Genomic DNA, 21,462 nt, shown 5'->3' on the forward strand with positions numbered 1-21,462 from the left:
CCCATTGAATTTTAAGGGGCTGCCTTCCAAGTAAACATGCTTATCCTTACATAGTGTGTGTTTGAAAAGCTGCCATTTGTGACTTGCAGATGTTTTGAGCCCTTGTCTTCCTCCAGACTGAAACTGCAGTAATACATTTTGGTGGGATCCGTTTTACAAATCAAAACCACCTGGGGCACTCCTAATAGAAAATTAAGTGTCCATACAAACACTTGATGTAGAGGTGTGAACAGTAGGAATGGTTATAAAATGGATTCCCCTCAGAGCTGGTATGCAAGAGGAGTGTAAGCAAATCCCTGGTTCATATTCCATCACATACTGGGGGCAATATATAGGGATAATGCTAGAGGCCTACATTATAGGGCTGTTGTCATGATTAGTGAATTGAGGAGATGTGAACGCTTACATATATATGCTGCCTATTTGTGACAGGGATATTGATTCTTCCTTGTTTATTTAAACCCTTGTGTTTCAACTTTACCGTTTTATATGGCAGGAGTACAAAAAAACCACGAGTCTCCTGAAGTTAAAATATGAGATGCCGGTAATTCAAGGGTAATTCATTTTGTCAGATTAACTACTTGAGTGTGGATACTTACAGATTTGCTGGAGTGAATAACCTGTAGGAACTGCCCTACATTTTTTAAATACAAGAATTGAACTTTTAGTTTGGATGCTCTCCCTCAGCTTCTTGCTTTTTCTGGAAGAAAAAGAGCAAACTAGCCTCTGCTTGCAAATATGGAAAAAAAGAGAGCAACCTATTTTCAGGTGCACAGAAAGAGCCTGGGGAACATGCACACATACTGCGCTGCAATGTTTGGCTTAAATTTTCTAAATGTATTCTTGGCGTAGTCTATCATATTTGCAGATGGCCTACTCTCTGGGGACTTGCTGCAACCTTTTTAAACTTGCTCTCCCCCCCCCTTTATTTTTTTACGATTAGCCTGCAGTCCCCCCACCAAGCACATTATGCTGTCTTTCCCTGCTTATATTTGTATTTTTGGTGGATATATTTAATGAACAGCTGTGCATCTGAGTCACATTGCAAATTATCCAATTTCTCTCTCTCTCCCCCCCCCCTCCATACCAATAAGATAAACATCCGCCTCACCCCCAGCTAACTGAAAGAAAAATACTGTCCGGGATGGGAGGTGGAGGAGAAGGAGAAGGAGGGAGGACTATAATGTATGAATTTCAAACATAAGGCAGTTTTGTGGGCCAGTATTTTCTGGCTTCCTCCTAGTTTAGCATTTGTTTAACCCTGTAACAGCAGAGTGAGGGGGAAAGCAGTCAACCTGACAAGCAGTAAGTTTGCTGAATTTTTGCAGAGATGAACACTGGCTGACTGGCAACAAAGTGTTTGGGTAGAGGGGGCAGATCACCAAGAGAGGGCTACCTCAGGAGAATGGTTCAAGTATTTCTCATGACTTTATTTTTTCATTTTTGAAGTATTCTGTCTGATATTAAGCCTTTGGAATAATTTCAGGGTGGCAGAAGGGGGGGGGGCTTAAAACTTATATTTTAAAAATTGACTTGCCGCTCATGTGATTAGTCATTTGCAGCCTGCCACCCTTCATATTTGGTTGGGATTCCCAACTCCCATATTGTTTTTAACACTCGATTGGAAGCCGCCCAGAGTGGCTGGGAAAACTCAGCCAGATGGGCGGGGTATAAATAAATTATTATTATTATTATTATTATTATTATTATTATTATTATTATTATTATTATTTCCATCATGGGCAGCAGTCAAGGGTAATGGGTTGCAGTAGTTCAACAACAACAGATTGAGGGGAGGCTGCTGTATGCTGTACCCGCCTTCTCTTCAAAAATTGGTGGACAATATGGGATCAATAATACAGTGGGAACCAGGGGACCTGCCTTCCAGAATGTGCAGCTGTCCTTGGTGAAGTGAGAAGAGCAGGGACCCTTGGGATTTCCTCTACAGGCCTCTCCGGCCAGCTGCCATGTTTCCTTACAAATTCAAAAACAAAGTGTACCTTGACTTACCTCATTCCTCTCTTTTGTAAAACCAAAAAAACCAACGTGCCCCTCTTCTGGTTGATTATCGTCCATAAACATGCAAGACACACAGATAGCAACTGGTAACTTCTTGGAAAGAGGAGGGGTGGAAATTCCATCAGCTAGAAATATTCCTGCCCTTCTATTTATGGCATCAGTTCCTCTGTAAGTGTGAATGCAACACATTGTTAACACATTTTAAGTATCTTGGTGGTTAGACCAGCATGTCCTTCATCTACATCGCCTTACGGTTCCAAGGGTTCCAGGTGAAAGGGCTATCGGGGCTCCTGATAAAAATGGACAAAAGTTAACAAAAGAGCTGATTGAAGACCTACTCATTTCTTGCACGGGTTGCAGCTGGCTCAGCATCGTAGCTGCCATAAGTGCTGTGTGTGTGTGTGTGTGTGTGTGTGTGTGTGTGTGTGTGTGTTGAGCTGTTGAAATGTGAGGGGGATGCAGCACGAGAGTCTGGCACACACTATTATTATTATTAATATTATTATTATTATTATTTATATACTTTAGCAGTGCATTAGCCAAGATGAGAACATCTATGGCAGAGCTGTGTGTGTTTTCGGTGGAGTGATCCAGGTCTTAATTTTCCTTAGCCAGCAACACACAGGCCACATTGCACAGTTATTTCAGCATAACCGATGGTTTACTTTGAAAACAATAATAATACTATTTATTTATTTATTTATTTATTTACACATACATACATACATACATACATACATACATACATACATACTACACCTATCTGGCTGGGTTTCCCCAGCCACTCTGACCAGCTCCCAACCGAACATTAAAAACACGATAAAACATCAAACAGGAAAAAAATTCCTTAAACAGAGTTGCCTTCAGATGTCTTCTAAAAGTCAGATAGTTGTTTATTTCCTTGATATCTGATGGGACGGCATTCCACAGGGTGGGCGCCACTACCAAGAAGGCCCTCTGCCTGGTTCCCTGTAACCTCACTTCTTGCGGTGAGGGAACTGCCAAAAGGCCCTTGGAGCTGGACCTCAGTGTCTGGGCTGTACATTGGGGGCGGAGATACTCCTTCAGGTATACTGGGCCAAGGTGAGGAATGAGTAGGAATATGAACTCTTTACACAGGAGCAGTACTCTAAACCCAGTATTGTATGGCCATACAATTGTTAGAGAAGCAGTTCTCTCCTTCCCAGGGTGCCTATCTCTGCCACTGAGTGTGTGTTTACTTGCACTTTAGGAAGTGAAGCCAACCAAAATTCTGGGGTATAGACACAGTGAACATGTGTGCACATGGTATGCTTTGTTATTTTATAGCAGTCAACAACTGTTTTGGGCCCATGGGCATATTTGTAAACTGAATAACCTGTATTCTCCTCCTCCTCCTCCTCCTTCTTCTTCTTCTTTTATTTAAGATTTAAGCCCCAGCTCCCCGCCCCCTGCACAGGGACTCAAGGCAGTTTATAGATTGGATTTGCGTACCACCCGCTATCAGCTGTAAGATTTTTTTTAAATGATATCATAGAAAATATCCCAAACTTTAATACTTTAAATAATAATTGATGATAGTAAATCAAACACAAGCTTTTTGTCTGGACCTTTCTTCCTTGTTTTAAAAAAGGGCAGCTTGGCAAATATTGATACACATTTTGATGTTACAATAGAGTACAGTTTGTGCTGCATTTACCACACCAGGGGTAGCGTTTGGGTTTAGAAAATAGAGTTTAGAGTGGGGGTCAGCAACCTTTTTCAGCCATGGGCCAGTCCATCATCTCTCAGACCATTTGGTGGGCCAGACTACATTTTGAAAAAATAATAATGAACGAATTCCTATGCCCCACAAATAACCCATAGATGCATTTTAAATAAAAGGATACATTCTACTCATGTAAAAACACGCTGATTCCCGGACTGTCCGCAGGCCGGATTGAGAAGGCGATTGGGCTGCATCCGGCCCCCGGGCCTTAGGTTGCCTACCCCTGGGTTAGAGGGTTCCCCCCGCCCCCAAAAAACTCTTAAAGCTGCAGTTTTATACAATTTTCTAACTGTATCCAGAGGGATAATTTTTTTGTAGTCTGTAACTGAAAAAAGAACAAAGTAGCATTTTAAAGGCTAAACAAATTTATTACTGCGTACGGTTTTGTGGACCAGAGTCCACCTCATCATATGTCCTTGCTTCATCAGATGGAAACATTGCTAGCAATGCAAACAAGGTATATAGCTTTACACAAAGCTTAGAGAGTTGACGAAACAAGTTACTCAAAACCTTTGTGTAGTGCAGACATATAAGCCAACACAGTGAGGCAATACTAAAGGTTTAGCTTTGGTAATCTTGCACAATTGTAGCTACTGAAGGTTGTTTGCTAATCTTCTAAAACAAAATCATTCATAGATTTGTGTGTGCAGAGATATCTAAAACGTGATGGGGGGAGCCAGATGATAGCAACAGTGCTGTTTTTCTTGTGAGGAATGCCACTATCTAATATTTGTGTCTTGAGTGACGTATGCAGCTTGGATTCTAACGTCACTTCATGAATGGAAAGCGAGTGGCCGTCGCAGAAGGGTCTCTCCTGTGAGCACAACACTGTTTCTTTTAACAGAAGCCGCTTTTGTCAGAATCCAAGCCTTGAGACTTGAAAAAGTGTTTGGTATAAAGTAGTCTGTTATGTTTTTTGGGTGTTTTTTTTTTGCAATGTGTGTAGAAAACTAGTTTTGATTAAGAGGCCATAGCAAGGTAGCGGGGAAAAATTGAATGTGTGCATTCAAGATGGGTTTTATTGGACTGCTTGTAAGTCTCTCCTGGGAGAGGGTGGGTGGGAATTGTACACACACATAACAGCCATGGCTACATTAAGATGGAAGTATTCATATTTAAATTCAAAGCAAGCAAGATAGGAAATCAAAGCTGGGTAAGTAATCCTGTTGGTTAGAGTTGGGGCGCCTCTACTAAGATACTATATCTAAAGGTTGTGTCTATTAGGAATAGAAAGCAGGACTGAAGGAATCTCTCAAGCTTCAAGTCTTGGTTCATTGCCACCTCTTTTATATCTTTGACCCCCTTCCTCTTCCCTCTTCCCTCTTCCCTTCTCCCCCAGCCTGCTGCAGAAGAGGGCTGCTCAATTAACTGATGTCCAGAGGGTTGTGTTTCTTCTCCAAACATCCATAATTCTAATCTCCCGTTCTTTAACAATCATCCTTTCCAAGGGCTTCCTTTTTATCTAAGGGAAAGGTAGCGGCGGAACCTCACTTTTTTTTGTCTGAAATTCTTGGCATCTCTTTGCGTGGAGTTGGTGTGTGTGTGTGTGTGTTTAAAATCAATAGGCTTTCTTTCAAGGTTTATTTTTAACCAGCTTGAATTAACAGTCATAACATCAGATCCTGCCTTCTCTGAGCAAAATGGCAGCCAGGAAGAGATCTTGACATCCCTTCCAAAAGTTTCTTGGTGGGCTGTCAACTGCCTAGGCAGCATGCTGGCTTGTTTTAGAGAACTTCGTACAGTAGAAAGGAGTTGAACTCTCTTTTTGAAAATAAGCGTTTTAGTTTATCTTTGTTTTCTTTGGAACCAAGACAAGAAATGTTGTCGACCTTCTTGTTTCAATTCTTGCTTAAACCATTTGTTCTGATTAAAAGGAAGGTTATTGATAAGACAAATAGTATTTCATTCCATATCCCTGGGACAGAGAATCTGAATTTCAGGCAAGCTGATATTGCAAATTCCTCCTTATTCTTTTTGTTGCTGTTCTTACGAAATCTGTGCAGCAACTCAACAATGAAAGCTGTGTTGATAATTTCTCCAGGTGCATAAAAACCACCATTAGTTTGTATTTATTAGCCTCGTTCACACAGCACAGTAAGCTAAATTATGATTTACCAGTTCCATGTAGTTTTGGTGGCTTCCGGATATGAGTTTCCACTCCTTTTGTTCCTCCCTTGACCTTTTAGCTTGGTGCAGTGGCAACTAGCTATGGTTTGGCTTAGTGTGTTCTCCAAATCCAGGATTGTGGTTAGGCTCCTCAGTGTTAGAAATTTAGATATATAAGCTAGGTGTCAAATGGCACCCTAAACCTAGGTTACAGTTGCCACACCAGAATGGCTATTTGCCAGGGGGTTGGACTAGATGACTCAGAGTAGCCCCAATGATCATCAGTGGACTTAAGTCTGTTTATTTCAATGGGCTTACTCTGAGTATGATTTACATTGGGTATTATTACCCATTGTGTCTTAGTTGGTAATTATTTGTGCAGCATTTGAAGGAACAGCATTTAGATAGCATATAGGCCAAAGCCTGATTGGTTTTAAAGAGTCGAAAAAGTATTGCTAGATATCTAAAACGAAAATAAGGCTTTCTTTCACAAAGGAATTTGCACGACTTTTGCTATATCAGTTGGGTTTGCACTGAAATCCCTTGTATCTCCTTGGACTCCATATTTTGTTTGTAGTCTTTCTAATATAAATCATTAATATATATTACTATAGTTGCTTAAAATGTATATTGTACAGCATATGGATGGCATGCCTGATCATGGCTCATAATCATTCTAGCCAAAGCCATGCATCTTTTAACCAAAGAGGTTATATCTCTCACTTGCTTACTTTCCTTTTGGATGGATTCCCCTATTTAACTTCGCAATCAGGTGGGCAATTTGGTGCTTTCTGTATTTTTTTCAATACTTTCTTCACCAATTTGTGCCTAGAAAGCTGAATGAAGTCTGGAACCACCTTTACATGCTGATGTTCTTTCTGGGATGTGACCTTCGGAGAACACTAAAATCTAATCGCCATCTTCTGGAGTTCATTAAAAAAAAGCTGCTCTCCGTGGAGAGGAGGAAACAAATAGCAAATTCATTTCTGACTTGATGTTACAGGAGGGAGGGGAAGATACAAGAACTAGTGTGAACAGAGAAAAGTGCCTTATACTGTACAGTATATATTTAGTTCACAGTACCTTTATGGACGCGGGTGGCGCTGTGGGTTAAACCACAGAGCCTAGGACTTGCCGATTAGAAGGTTGGCGGTTCAAATCCCCGCAGCGGGGTGAGCCCCCGTTGCTCGGTCCCTGCTCCTGCCAACCTAGCAGTTCGAAAGCACGTCAAAGTGCAAGTAGATAAATAGGTAGCGCTCCGGCGGGAAGGAACGGCTTTTCCGTGCGCTGCTCTGGTTCGCCAGAAGCGGCTTAGTCATGCTGGCCACATGACCCAGAAGCTGTACGCCGGCTCCCTCGGCCAATAAAGCAAGATGAGCGCTGCAACCCCAGAGTCGGTCACGACTGGACCTAATGGTTAGGGGTCCCTTTACCTTTACCTTACTTTTTATGCCAACTGGCAGAACTCTCCAGAGTTTCAAACAAGGGTCAATGCCCGGTCTTTTTGGGTTCTCAACCTGCAGCCTTTCACATGCAAACCATGCCCTTTGTCACAGAGGTAAGGCCTTTACCTGAAAATAGAAAGTGGGAGGGCTGTGTTCTTGTTTGTTTCATGCCCGAATGTTGTGGGAACAGAGGAGAGGTAGGTGTTTTTTTGTTTTGTTTTTTAAAGTAAACTGTGTTTGAATTGTGTGGGGAGTATGGATTTGGGATGGGAGCTAATTTAAGGCCTATCTGCCCTTGCGCTATAAAAACACTTAAACCACTGCTGCTGGGGTATTTTTATAGTTGGGACATCTGTGGCTTTGTGAAGTAATTACACAGTAACTTGTGGGTGGGTTGTGAAGGTGAGTGGGACTTGTTCATGATGGATGCAGTTTTGCCATCTTCCTTGCCAAGCCCCCTTCTCCTCCTCCCCTTGAGGTTCTATGCAGTGCTGTCACGCAAGCAATTTGGGAAGCATAGGAGCTAATTCAAACAGCATCAATTTGCTCTTATCCCGCCAGTGGTTTTCCAGTGTTGACAGAGATGTGTGTGCATTTGTCAAGCTTCTCAGGGAGAGATAATAATTTATTATTGTGCATCAGAAAAAAAGAAGGCACAGTGGCTCTCAGCCCATCTTATGAGAAATGAGAGAGAGCACTTTTCTCAGTCTGGATTGTAATCTGCCAGCGACCACAGTGGTGAGTGGGTTAGACCCCTAGTGAGAAAGGGCGAAGAGCAAGGGCCTATCCCAATTCAGAGCTCACCGACTTGCCTCTTAGAAATTGTGTCAGATAAGATATAGCTAGCTGTCATAGTTTTTGGGTGGGGTGTGCCCTCCTTCCCCAGAGGCTATGCTAAGATCACTGGTGCAACAACTCACGAAAGTCACACTTGTTTGGAACTGCTTTTGTGGAATGACATCTCTGACAGATACAGATTCCTCTCTTCTCCCAATTTTAACATTCTAGAACAAACCGATGGCTGTCCAGATGTTGTTGGACAGTATTGACTGATAGAATATTAATGCCACATACAATTCAGCATGGCTTCCTACTGGAGTCCTTTTTATTGATATACTGGGTCGGCAAGCTGATCACCTCAAGCAATACCAGACATTTCGTTTGGAGACCTAATAATACATGCTTGTTATTGAAACCCCATTTCTAGAACTTCAATTAGAACTCTGAAAAGTTAGGCTAAATGGTTGGTGGCATATGAATCCCCTTTGATACCCATACTAGAGCATAAATATCTCAAACATTTGGCTAAATATTGCCAATATTTAAAGGCATTTATAGACTGCACAGTTTATACAAGACTAGTGCACCTCTCACATAGAAGCAGATACTGGGCACACTGCAACTTTCCTGGTTTTCTTCAAATTAGATACTTCACTAGTTGAGATAGCAGACCAAGTTGGCTGGATTGTCTATAAAAGGCTGGCTGACATGGGACATGTTGTCAGAAAGATTAGCTTAACAGAATCAGCAGTTAGTGAAAAAAGTAAAGAAGACGAATCTGTTGCAATATGGTGGCTTTTTACTTCTTATGTAAACAAGAATGGACATTTACTGCAACCTACAATGAGTCAGGTTACATTGCGTAGGGCATATCTAAATGGCTTGCATTCTGTTTACGAACATTTGCTTTTATTGGGACATACTCTCTGAATTCTATTCTGAATCACTGAGCACTTGCTCAGATATTCTGTGATATGAACTTTTGTAATACCACTCCAAATGCTGTTGTAGATAATTTCTTTGTTTATATTGTTTTTGGTTTGTTGTACGTTTTTGACAACTCAATACAAGCAATTTTCCAATAAAATAAATTATTACATGCTTGTGAAAGCCCCTATTCATATTACCTTCTTGGCTGGTAGGGCTGGGTGATAATCCGGTTTTCATCATTGTGATATATCTTCAGCTAAACATTGTGACATATAAATATATCACGATATCTGAAATAAGGATGGAACTACATAGAGGTGAATGGGGTAACGTCCTTGCAACTGCTACCTAGACAGAGAGAGGTGGGGAGGAAGCAGCAGCTGAGGAAGAATGAGATGCTGGAGCGGGAACCCCCAGACCCAGAGTCTCATAAGGAGAAGCCTTCCCCTCCCTATACACTCTCTCCCAAACCCCATTTTGAGGTGACTCCTCACCCTGTGGGGAAAGGACCCAGGGAGGGGAGGGCAGGAGGACCAATGAGCTCTCCTTGTCCTCCTTCCACCTATTGGGGAGAGGAGGAGAGATGAGGAGCAGCCAAGGGTAGAAACGAAACGGGAGCTTGTTCCCACTTGAGCTCAAGTGGAGCAGCCAGAGAGGGGAGACAGAGGGAGCAGGACACTTTGGTTGTGGGGGAAATGCCAAGGCTGGGACTGTTCATCCACTGGAGGGAAGGGGAGGGGGAAAGGAGCTGAAAGGGAAGGCAGCAATCTCACTCTGAGCAAAGGGGAGGGGAAAGGGAAGGCAGGCCAGGCAGCCACCTATCTCACTCTTGAGGCTGGAACTCTTCCTCCTCCAGACGGAAGGGGAGTCAGAAGGGAAGGCAGCAGACAGCGATCTCATCACTCCCTGGAGTTTTGAACACGGTTTGCGATATATTCCCAGGTCAAATATTCTGATACTGTCATTGTGATGTGAATTTCAAACCGCTTTTGGACTTATGTATTTGACTGGAAAAGGCCAAGGATATGTGGACATGTATACTCCCTTTTTGACTTGTGAACACACTTAGCTTTTCGGTTCAGGAAGAAGCCTTTTTTCTTCTCTTTTGCCCTTGCAGAATCTACCCTCTTCCGAAGGCTCTTGAAGTCTGTCTTAAGAGATCGTTGTTGAGAAGAGTTGGGGTCTTGGTAAACCCAACAAGTGGCAATTGACGCTCAGGCAGTTGGCAGTGTTAATCTTAGGTATGCAGTTGAGTCAAGTAGTTCTCTCTTTATTTCGAAAGCAATAATCTTTCTTTTTTTTTTCCTTTTCCCTAGGTCTACAATGATAAATGGACTTCTGCTTATTCCTCTTCTAGTAATGGTGTCTTTTCCTTCACCCAGCATGGAAGGTAAGTTATGAGGGGGGTATAAAACCCGGGTTGGTTATTTTAGTGGCTGACGAGTCACAGAAGGACTGTGGCTGTTCATCAGTCACAGGGAGCAGATGCCAAGTTTTTGCATACATTCTTGTATGGGGCAATCAAGAAGCCAAGCTGTTGGGAGGAAAAGTGCAAATATGGAGCAAGGAAGCCAGAAACTACAGGATTTTTGTGTGTGTTGTAAATTTTGGAGTACAGTAGTGGGTACCATAAATTTGGAGAGGGAATAGAGGACAAAGTGTGTTTTCCTCCCTCTGACATTCACTCTACCACCCAAGTACTTTTCTTCTTCTGCGGCACACTTGCTGTCTCCTGAGTGTGAATATTTGTGAGGGAAGGGACAGAAAGTTCTTACAAGGATAGGGGCTGCACACTTGCTTGCTTTGCTCACCCCCCCCACCAAAATAAATCCCTTTAAACCACAGTTGGGGAACCTTTCTGGCTTCATGGGCCAGATTTGAAACCTGTAAATCTCACAATTTAATGATAATAATTACAAAAAATTATTATCTACCCTTCACCAGACTCTCTTATTCCACCATCCTCACATTAAAAGTAGCAAGGTATCAGCATTAAAGCTAATAAGAGAACATCTGTTGGTTGCCTTTATATATTTATGTAATGAGTCTCATTAGATGGCGGAATAATGTCTTGTGAAAAATACTTGGTTGACATAATTTGCACTAGCAAAAAATATTAATCCCCTCTCAAAGCCCCTCTAGAGTATCTCTGTCTATGCATTTTAAATCTTGGGCAAATGCTTCCTCTTTCACCCTATCCTGGCCCATGTTCCAGTTTGATACTTCCTTATAGACTTCGCCCTTGTTCATATTTTGTTTCTCTTTCCATTGTTCGGTTCATTGTTTGCTTCATATAGAAGTGTGGGTGAATAAGTAGGTGTGTTAATGTCAGATCCAAAGGGAAGAAAATGAAAATGAGAACAAATTTATTTCCATAGTGGCTGCAAACTGTTGACAAGCCCACTTAGATAGCTAGCAGTGTGTGGTTCCTCATTTATGTGGCACCAGAGTAAGATTATTCATTATGAACCTGTTGGTGAATCTCTTGCTGAGATGTACTAAGATTTCTGAATGAAATATATGTCTGCTTTTGCACCACTGCATACTGTAGGCTATGGTTTCATTGCCCATAGTCTTTCCTCTGGCTTCCATATATGCAAAATGAAATTCTTCTCTATAATGTGACACCACTGTGCTAAAGTCTCTTTGGCTTTTAGTCCTTTTAGTCCCCTGTTGCTTGTCTGACAGATTCTATTGTGTTTGTACTTCTTCTTTAAATTCGTATGTTTACTGTATGCCACCCTGAAAGGGCTGTCTCAAAATATTTTAAATACATAAATGGTACTAACTTGAGTTAGTAGAGAGAAGCATGGGTTTGTTTGTTTGTTTCAGGGTTTTTTTGCACATTAACTTCTGCTTCTGCTAGTCTTCCCTAAGGGAACTTCTGCTAGTCTTCCCTAAGGGAGGCTACAAAAATGATTGCTGCTTCCTGAAATTAACCCCCCCCCCAAATCTTTGATTTAGAAGGTTATAGTATAGCATGATCTTCTCTACAGGAACTCCCTTCTACCACCAACTTTTTGCTTGATTCCATATTTGGAATTAGAAGATGCTGATAGAAAGGTTCAAAAGCTGCAGAAAGAAGTAGACAGACTTACGGAGATTTGCTTCTTTCTGCGTGAAAGGAAAGTTAATCTCTGCTGCAAAACCTATGGTCATGAGTATACACAGAACAGGGCCTATTACTCTGGTGGTATTCCATGGCTTCCCCCAGATAATTTTGGGAGTTGTGGTTAAGGGTGTTGAGAGTTGTTAGAAGACTAGTATTTCCCTTCCAGAGCTACAATTTCCAGAGTTCCTTCTGAAGAGGAATTGCCTGTTAAACAACTCTGGGAATTATAGCTCTGAGAGAGGACGTAGAATCGCCACACATGGCCACATACAATTGTGTATGTTACCTCAGCAAAAGGAACGGCACACATTTCAGAAATAAAACGTTGGCTTCTTTTTTAAAATCAATTTGTTAACATTTTATGTATTTGTGGTTTAGCTACTTGGAAATTAAATACATTGCTGCTTTTTAAAAAAACACACCAGAGGGATAACCCTACCCATGTTCTAAATATTATTTTTTAAAATGTACAGTGAATAATATGTGTATGCAACATTGCTTTAAGAGAGCTGGTTAATTTCAAGATGAGTGGGATTATTCCCCTTTTTATTACCCTGCAGTTGGCCGTTCTAGTATGATAGAACTTCTCAAACAAAATGAGGGGATTGTAGCTGTGGACTCTTGAGTGCTGCTGCTGTAATGATTTTCCTGAAAGAGAACCATTTGGGGAGGAAGATGAGGTAATTCAACCTCAGTGTGCCTGTCTAGCTGTATAAATAGATCACTGACACAACACCATTTTTTTTCAGCTGCAAAACTGAGAGGAAAACATGTCCCAAAAACTGAAGCATTGAACGCTTGGCCTGTCCTTAAAGTTAGGGTAGAAAGTAGATGGAAAATGTGGATCAGCATGAGTCAAGCATCCCTTCCATGTTTTGTTTTTGTCTTGAGATGTTCAATTTTTTTGCGTGGAGAGCTGCTTTCCTATCTCCCCTCCCTTTCAATTAGTGATAGGACTTATGCTTTGCCTGCAGGCTTGCTTTGGTCAGAGGTGAACGTACAGGCGAAAGTCTTTGAAAGTCCCAAGAACGTCTTGTGAAACCCATTATGCAGTCTTTCTGTTATCTGTATAGATTCTTCGTGCTTGAAAAGCCAGGCATTACTTGACCTCAGTAAGAGGCACTATTCTGTGGATTAACAAAATCCAACTCAGCTCTTTAAAGCTTGGATCCTGAGTTGCTATTTGACTACAGCCCCTGTCAGCTCTGCCAGTACAGCCGAAGGGCAGAGAGACAAAAATCTTTGTGAAATAATAATAATAATAATAATAATATTTATACCCCACCCCATCTGGCTGGGTTTCCCCAACCACTCTGGGCATCTTACAGCACACAAAAAATTGTAAAACATTAGACATAAAAATTTCCCGATACAAGGTTGCCTTCAGATGTCTTCTAAAAGTCAGATAGTGGTTTGTTTCCTTGACATCTGATGGGAGGGAGTTCCACAGGGCGGGCAGCACTATTGAGAAGGCCGTCTGTCATCTCCTTGACAAGATTCAAGGAGCAATGCCAGGAAAACTATTTCAAAAGAGTGAACTGGTCACAAAAACCATCATTAGGGGGAGATAAAGGATTTTAACACAAGTTAGAGCTATTCTTTAGTGATGGCCTGAATAAATTAGTTCATATGTCTCAAGGTGCGAAGCTTGCTTTGCTTATAAGGTGCTGTGGGACTTTGAGCAACTCTATGGGAAGGGAAAGCCCCAACCCTGCCCCCCTCCAGATTCAACATATCTGCATTTGGTCCAGGAACTGGAATGGGGTCCTGCTACCCACCCACCGGTAATTCTTATTGGTTAGGACCACGGCTACGCTTTTTGTGGAGTCCATTTGAACTCTTAAGTAAAATATCTAGGACTTGTAGCTTCCCAGGATGTACGTAGCAATTGCTTTTGTGTGGAAGTGCCCTTATCAACTTCTTGGAAAACTAGCCTATTGAGGACACTGCCCTGGCCTTGTCCTTTATCTCTTTCTTTCCATTTGCAAGCAAGCAGATGTTTGTGCGGGTGTTTTCTAAGAAGTGCATTCTGTGCACAGGGAGGAAATTTATGTCTGTTCTGAATGAACTGGGGGGTAGTGGAACAATCCATGACATTTTACAGGGTTCACCCCCCTCCCACACACTTCCTTTGTTGACATCTTGACCTTGGGCCTTGCAACATAACCATGGCCTATGTGCTCTTGCCTTGTTCATTTACTTAAGTTACAGTGCTACGTCGGGTTAAGTACTTAATTCATTCTGGAGGTCCGTTCTTAACCTGAAACTGTTCTTAACCTGAAGCACCACTTTAGCTAATGGGGCCTCCTGCTGCTGCCACGCCGCTGGAGCACAATTTCTGTTCTTATCCTGAAGCAAAGTTCTTAACCTGAAGCACTATTTCTGGGTTAGCGGAGTGTGTAACCTGAAGCGTATGTAACCCGAGGTACTACTGTATATCCTTTTAAGACTGGGTTGTTGAACTTTCTTGTTCTCATAGGCAGGGTGAAATAACGAAGTGACCTCAAATATATTTATAGTGTGCAAGAGCTCTTCTTAACTTGCTTTTGTCCATATAGGCACTTATTTACCAGACAGCCCTATTTGGGACATAGCCTACTTGGTTACATCCACGCCATACATTTAAAGCACTATTATACCACAGTAATGGATAACCCTGGGAACTATAGTTTGTTAAGGCTACCAGAAGCCTAACCTCTGTGTGGTCAGCAGACCTGGAACTACATTTCCCAGGTTTCTCCATGAATATTACACATTACACCTTGGTGCCGATGTAGTATATGTTGCTGTTAATGCTGCTGTTTGTCTGGTCTGGTAAAGATTGATGGACTGTCCATGAATATAGTGCTTTAAATGTGTGGAGTGGTCCTTTCCTTCCCTCCTTTTTTATTTTTTAAAGAACACCTGGTCTTTAACATGGTGGCAGGAAGCTGTAACGGCTACTGGTTTCCACTTGTGATTTTCATGCCACTACTCTTTGGAATGTGCTAACTCAAACAGCCACGTAACTTGTCTTGACCCAGCATCTGAACTAATAAATGGCACACAAAATTACACAGTGGACATTGCAAAGCCCTATTACCCTAGCAGTTATGACACAGCTTGTAGCATTCATGCACACTTTAAAAACTTATCCTTTTTGCTTATGCTCATTTTCTGTCTTGGCACACACTCTTGTTTTTCCTGTGTATTTACTGAATGTGAAAAGAGTTCCCAGTTAGGGAATAGTGACAAAGCAGAGTAGAAAGTCCTGCCTAATTTGGATTAGGCCTGTTGTACCCTTTTAATAGGGACACGGGTGGCGCTGTGGGTTAAACCACAGAGCCTAGGACTTGCCGATCAGAAGGTTGGTGGTTTGAATCCCCATGATGGGGTGAGCTCCCGTTGCTCGGTCCCTGCTCCTGCCAACCTAGCAGTTCGAAAGCATGTCAAAGTGCAAGTAGATAAATAGGTACCGCTCTGGTGGAAAGGTAAACGGCGTTTCCGTGTGCTGCTCTGGTTCGCCAGAAGTGGCTTAGTCATGCTGGCCACATGATCCGGAAGCTGTACGCCGGCTCCCTCGGCCAATAAAGCAAGAGGAGCACCGCAACCCCAGAGTCAGTCACCACTGGACCTAATGGTCAGGGGTCCCTTTACCTTTACCCTTTTAATCTGTAAAAGCAGAATCTCCCAGTTGTGTTTCAACTTCACCGTCAAATAAATGGGTGGGGAGAGAAGAAGGTTCACCCTAACCCTAAGGAATCAGAAATATCCTGTGGAAGTTCACATATGAATTTTTTTTAACGTGTAAAATTGTTTTGTTATCAAGAGAAAATTGGCTTTGAAAGATCACATTGGTTCTCTTGTGGGTAGATGTTTTGGCAGCTTTTGTGCACCTTTGGTCTGGATGGCTGGCCAAGGTGCTGAGGGCCAAGATCAAAGGGTGGGGGGGGAAATGTCATTATCTAATGGTTCGTTATGGTTATGTTAAGATCATTGCCATCAATTCCTGCTTGTGAGCTTCCCGTTTGGCGTTGGATCAGCCACGATGGCGAGCAGGATGCTGGGCTAAGAGAGGATCTTGGTCTGATCTGGCAGGGCTCCTCTTACCATTGGTGAATGCATTTCCTGTTCAGAAATTCTTATATCCTTCATAAAATGCAAAGTTATAACAGAGACAAAGTGGTTGTGCCCATCTACCTTGCTGTGTGGCAGCAGCCTCCTAAGCCTGGGAGTGGGAAATGAGTTTGGTTGCAGTGGTCTGCTGTGATTCCATTCCCTTGCCTAGGTGTTCCACCCAGGAGCCGCTTAATCTGAAATGTATATTCCCAAGGATGGGTTTGCAGGAAGGAATTAGGTTTTTGGTGGTGTGCCACCAGTCTTCCCAAAAGTCTCCTTGCCTGAACTTTGGCTAATGTTTGCAGGTCTCAAGACAATGTTAGGAACAGTATTTTATAATAAACTGATGACTGTAGCTCAGTCTCTCCCAAATGAATAATTTGTATTTAATGCATAAATGTTTGCAATCCTGGGGTTGTTGATTCTCACCCTACCCACCACTGCAATCAGACACCAATCCAGATCTAATGATTAGAAGAAGTTGTTAGATGGCCAGAATTTTCTATGGATAGATCAGACCCATTCCCCCTACCCCGATATCAATACCTGATCCATTGCACATGAATTCAGTTATCATGAAAAGACTTAGAACATATGAATGCCTGAACTGTGTTCTAATTACTCCCCAGCTTGAGATGGATATTCCAATTTGTGTATTGAAATGGAGTGGAGGTGCCTTTCTCTAGATGAAAAGTGTTTTGGAATGATTGGTGGTGGTAGAACTGCCGTTAAAGAAAACAACAACAGCCCATTTGAATTACAGGCTGTATACGCGAAAATAAAACCTGTGCTGGAACTGAAAACCAGGGTCCATGCTGTGAATTATTTTTAGATGCTGCTTTGTGCAATTAGCTTTGTTTTGCTTAGTGACCATATGCTATTTTCCCCCTCCTGTTTAAGCCAGTATGGCTGCTATTAAAGCTAGATTGAAAAAAAAAGAAAGAAAGAAATTGCTTTGCTTTGCTAACAAGACAAGTTGACTTGAATGGCTTTCCTTTCACCATTTCCAGAGGATGCTCAATCATTTTGTTATATAAAAATATAACTGTGCTAAATATCTGTTTCGCTTCCAGCAATATTCTCAACGTTTTCCAAATGTGATATATGTGTCTCTGTGTGTTTAAAAAACGACAAAATTTTTTTAGAAGGCTAGTTATGTGCCTTGGTTGGTGTGGCAACTGATCTTGCAAGGTATTGAATAGTGGCTGAAAGAATTTAACAGCTGGAGCTTTAGGGCATAATCCTGGAGATCCTTTTGGCTAAGAGACTCTATTATGGATGGTGGCACCTTGTGGCCTGGCATATGATGCTGGACTGCAGTTCCCATCAGCCCCAACCAGCATGGCAAGTGATCAGGGATGATGGGAGTTGCAGTCCAACAGCACAAGGCCACTGATTCCACATCCCTGAGCTGTAGTGTTTGGTGGAAGCTCCGCTGTGCCACTGGACGTCAAGCTATGCTGCCTACATGGAATATAACCTGGTAGAACATGCCAGATACAGTGGATACAGGAGCCATTCTGCTGGTGACTATATGCCAGTAGAATGGCCAAAAGGGGATGGTGTCATGGGGAGCATGCGCTTCATCTTATGTCTTCTATCCGTGTTCGCACACAAACCTGTTGAAGGTGCAACCATACCTAGCATGTGTGCACACATACACATGAAAACACACACACACACACACACCAAATGGTAAGACTAATGATTTTAGAGCAGCTGGTGTGTCCTGGAAAGTTTAAGGGAACACTGTGTCCCTTTCAGGCGGCATCATAATCTTTCCCAATGTGTACATATATTAGATCAGATTTAAAGCTATATATTAATGAATAAATACAAATAAGAGCTGGTTGGGAGTCCATAGGACTGCTAATGAATGAAAAGATCTGCCTGGTATGCAAAGGTGAGATTTGTGTTGAAAACTGACCAAAGCACACCTGGATATTGTTTTGCTTCTCTCTGTTCTGTGTGATTCTTAATTAATTTGTAATACAGTCTGTACATTTTTAAAAGCAGTGACTCCTCAACCATACTCTATTTGAAAATCCACTTCTGCTAGATGTGTTCGGGCTGGTTGCTTGCATAAAAACTAGCAAACTTTGCTTTCCTCCTGAAATAGTTATAAAAAAAGATAAGATTTTGGTTTATCCTTTGGGTGGAGTATTTGTTGTATACACATGCATTCTCTTGTGTAACAATTGACTGCTATTGCCTTTTTAGCCTGTTGCAAAAGTGATAAGTGATAGATTGGCTGCTTTCCAGATGCAAACTGCTACGATAGGATTGAGCACTGCTTTCTCAGGAACATCTGGACTAGAAAGGAAGAGTATAGAAGCATAAAATCTCCTATAGGCAGTGTGTTGTGCTGGCTATTAGTAAAAGGTAAAGGGACCCCTGACCATTAGGCCCAGTCGTGGCCTACTCTGGGGTTGCGGTGCTCATCTCGCTTTATTGGCCGAGGGAGCCGGCGTTCAGCTTCTGGGTCATGTGGCCAGCATGACTAAGCAGCTTCTGGCGAACCAGAGCAGCGCACGGAAATGCCGTTTGCCTTCCCGCCGGAGCGGTACCTATTTATCTACTTGCACTTTTGACGTGCCTTCGAACTGCTAGGTTGTCAGGAGCAGGGACCGAGCAACGGGAGCTCACCTCGTCACGGGGATTCGAACCGCCGACCTTCTGATCGGCAAGTCCTAGGCTCTCTGTGTTGTGCTGGCCATTAGAGTTTTGCACAAATAGCGTACTTCAGATGATGTTGAAAACCGCAGTTAAGGAAAGGGATCTGAATTGACAAACCACAGTTTGTGCGTGGATGGCAAACCAGGATCATAAACTATGGTTTGAAATTGGATTCAAATCAATGGCTTCGCTAAATATAGTTTGCATGTCATCTGAATTGACAAGATGTGTGGGATGCAGTCTAGAGAATAGGCCTAATGTGATTGGGTAATTAGGTTTTACATCAGCAACGTTGACACCTTTATAGGATAGAGAGATTCTGAGTGGCTATGTATTATTTATTACTATTTAATGGGTTTCTAGCCTGCCATTTAGAGTGTATACTCTTCCAGAGAAGGTTACAACAAATCAATAAAATACTACATTAAAATTCAAGGGTGATATCCAATACTAGTCATACTGAGAGTGGACCCATTGAAATAAATGAACTTAAGTTACTTAAATTCATTGATTCCATGGTGCCTATTCTGACTTAGTTGGATAACACCCCAAGGTTTTAAAATGGCAGTAAAAACAGTTAACATAAAAATGTCAGCCAATAGAACAGTTATTTTTAAATGGCCATAACAGCACCTCAGTGAAGCCAAAAACCAGAATAAAAGAGTTTTCAGGACTTCTCCTTAACCTCTGTCCTGTGGGCCAATTTTGACCCCTCCAGGGTGCCCCAAGTTGGCCTGCAAGGCCATTTCTCACAAACCACATATAGCATCAGTTGGTTGGTGGGGTGAAATCTGGTTTTGGCTGGGTCTGCTGCTTCCCGGTCATCAGAGCATAATTTAACCCCTACCTCTCAACTGATTCAGGAAGGGGCTTGCTTTGGAATCCCTTGGTAAAACAAATGGAGGGGAAAACACTTTTGTTTTGGCAGCACCTTTCAAGGTGCTTTGAAAGCTCAACTTTGGGACTTCAAAGCACCTTTCATCTGATGTCAATGTAATTCAAGTGATTGACAGTTTGGTGCCTCCACTCACCTGTCAGTTTCGGCTGCGAGGCCAACCCTGTAAGGATCTTGCCCAGGGAACCCAAAAGGTTTCTCATCCCTTCCCTAAAGAGTGGGGCCATGCATATTTCGGGGGGGGGGGGAGCATTTTAGAGATACCGAGGTCTTTTTGGTTTGCTCAAAACTTTCCAGAGTGTGCTTCCCAACTCTTGGAAGTTGTTAAAAGAGGCTGATGTATTTGTAATCTTTGGAAATAAAGACTTTGTGGCAATTTGTATTAGTTGCTGTTGAGCTCCGTTCAGTTTTGTGTACAAATATCACCCATTGTGAAGAGACAGCCCCACCCCCAAATGTTTGATTTACACACTCAAAAGCATAAAGTCATCAGAATGCACCAGCCTTCTTTGTAGTGTGAAATGTTGATGAGCTTGCAGTTTCTTCTCATTCTCCTCCTAGTGGTGCATCAATAAAACTGCTGGCACATTTGCAAAGCTTAGCAGGGTCTGGTATGGTTTTAAACTGAATGGGGAACCACATGCCGTGATTCCTGAATTGCAGGGGGTTGGACTAGATGCCCCTCGGCGGTCCCTTTCAGTTCTATGATTCTATGTCTCTCGGAGGGGAGAATGAGCCAAAAGTTGGCAGAGCCACTGAACCAAACTAATTTTTATTTTTCAAAAAATGATAATGCATTTGTTACATGTGTAAGTCGCCTAATGAAATGGTGTTTTCCTTCCTTCTTCCCCCATGCAGATGAGGAGCACAAACCTACCTTGATTAACTATGACTGTGTGTGTGAAGGCACGTCATGTGTGAATGGCGACCGCTGCAGAGGCCACCAGTGCTTTGCCTCTTTGAGCATCAACAATGGCGCTAAAGTGTATCAGAAGGGCTGCTTCCAAGTCTACGAACAAGGGAAAATGACATGTAAAACACCTCCTTCCCCTGATCAAGCGGTCGAATGCTGTCAGGGTAACCTGTGTAACATGAACATCACAGCACAGCTGCCGACGAAAGGTGAAAGTCTTATTCTCTGGCTTCCAGAAACAAAATTCATATTATTAACAAAGCGTTTCTTATAATAAGTTCAATGTCTTTGACTTGAGGTCTATGATGTTATGGGATCTGTGGCCTTGGAACGTGTGTGACATCTCCGGAAATGGAATACAGTGGTACCTCGGGTTAAGAACTGAATTCGTTCTGGAGGTCCGTTCTTAACCTGAAACTGTTCTTAACCTGAAGCACCACTTTAGCTAATGAGGCCTCCCGCTGCCGCCACGCAATTTCTGTTCTCATCCTGAAGCAAAGTTCTTAACCCGAGGTACTATTTCTGGGTTAGCGGAGTCTGTAACCTGAAGTGTCTGTAACCTGAAGCGTCTGTAACCCAAGGTACCACTGTACATGGAAGAGAAGGGAGGAAAGGTTGGTCATGGTGTGTGGAAGCATATTGACCAATAGTGATGATTTGGAAAATTAAGGACCTCAATCTCTGTGTGAGAGGCAAGTGTATAGGCCTCTCCAGGCGTTACAGATAGGGGTAAGTGGGCAT

General features: G+C 42.4%; 1 protein-coding gene across 3 annotated transcripts in view; it reads left to right on the plus strand.

The window, feature by feature from the left end:
* ACVR1 (activin A receptor type 1) overlaps nt 1-21,462 on the plus strand; it is a 76,724-nt gene that overhangs the window by 32,754 nt on the left and 22,508 nt on the right. For 2 of the 3 annotated variants that reach the window (XM_083579240.1, XM_083579238.1), the window contains exons 2-3: nt 10,344-10,417; nt 20,667-20,930. In XM_083579240.1, coding sequence (XP_083435366.1) covers nt 10,351-10,417; nt 20,667-20,930 — 331 coding nt within the window. In that variant the 5' untranslated portion in view covers nt 10,344-10,350. Of the gene's footprint in view, nt 1-9,803; nt 9,970-10,343; nt 10,418-20,666; nt 20,931-21,462 lie in introns of those variants that run through there. The other variant, XM_083579239.1, reaches the window with a different exon arrangement.

This window comes from Podarcis filfolensis (assembly GCF_964270895.1).
Source record: "Podarcis filfolensis genome assembly, chromosome: 1".
Taxonomy (NCBI): domain Eukaryota; kingdom Metazoa; phylum Chordata; class Lepidosauria; order Squamata; family Lacertidae; genus Podarcis; species Podarcis filfolensis.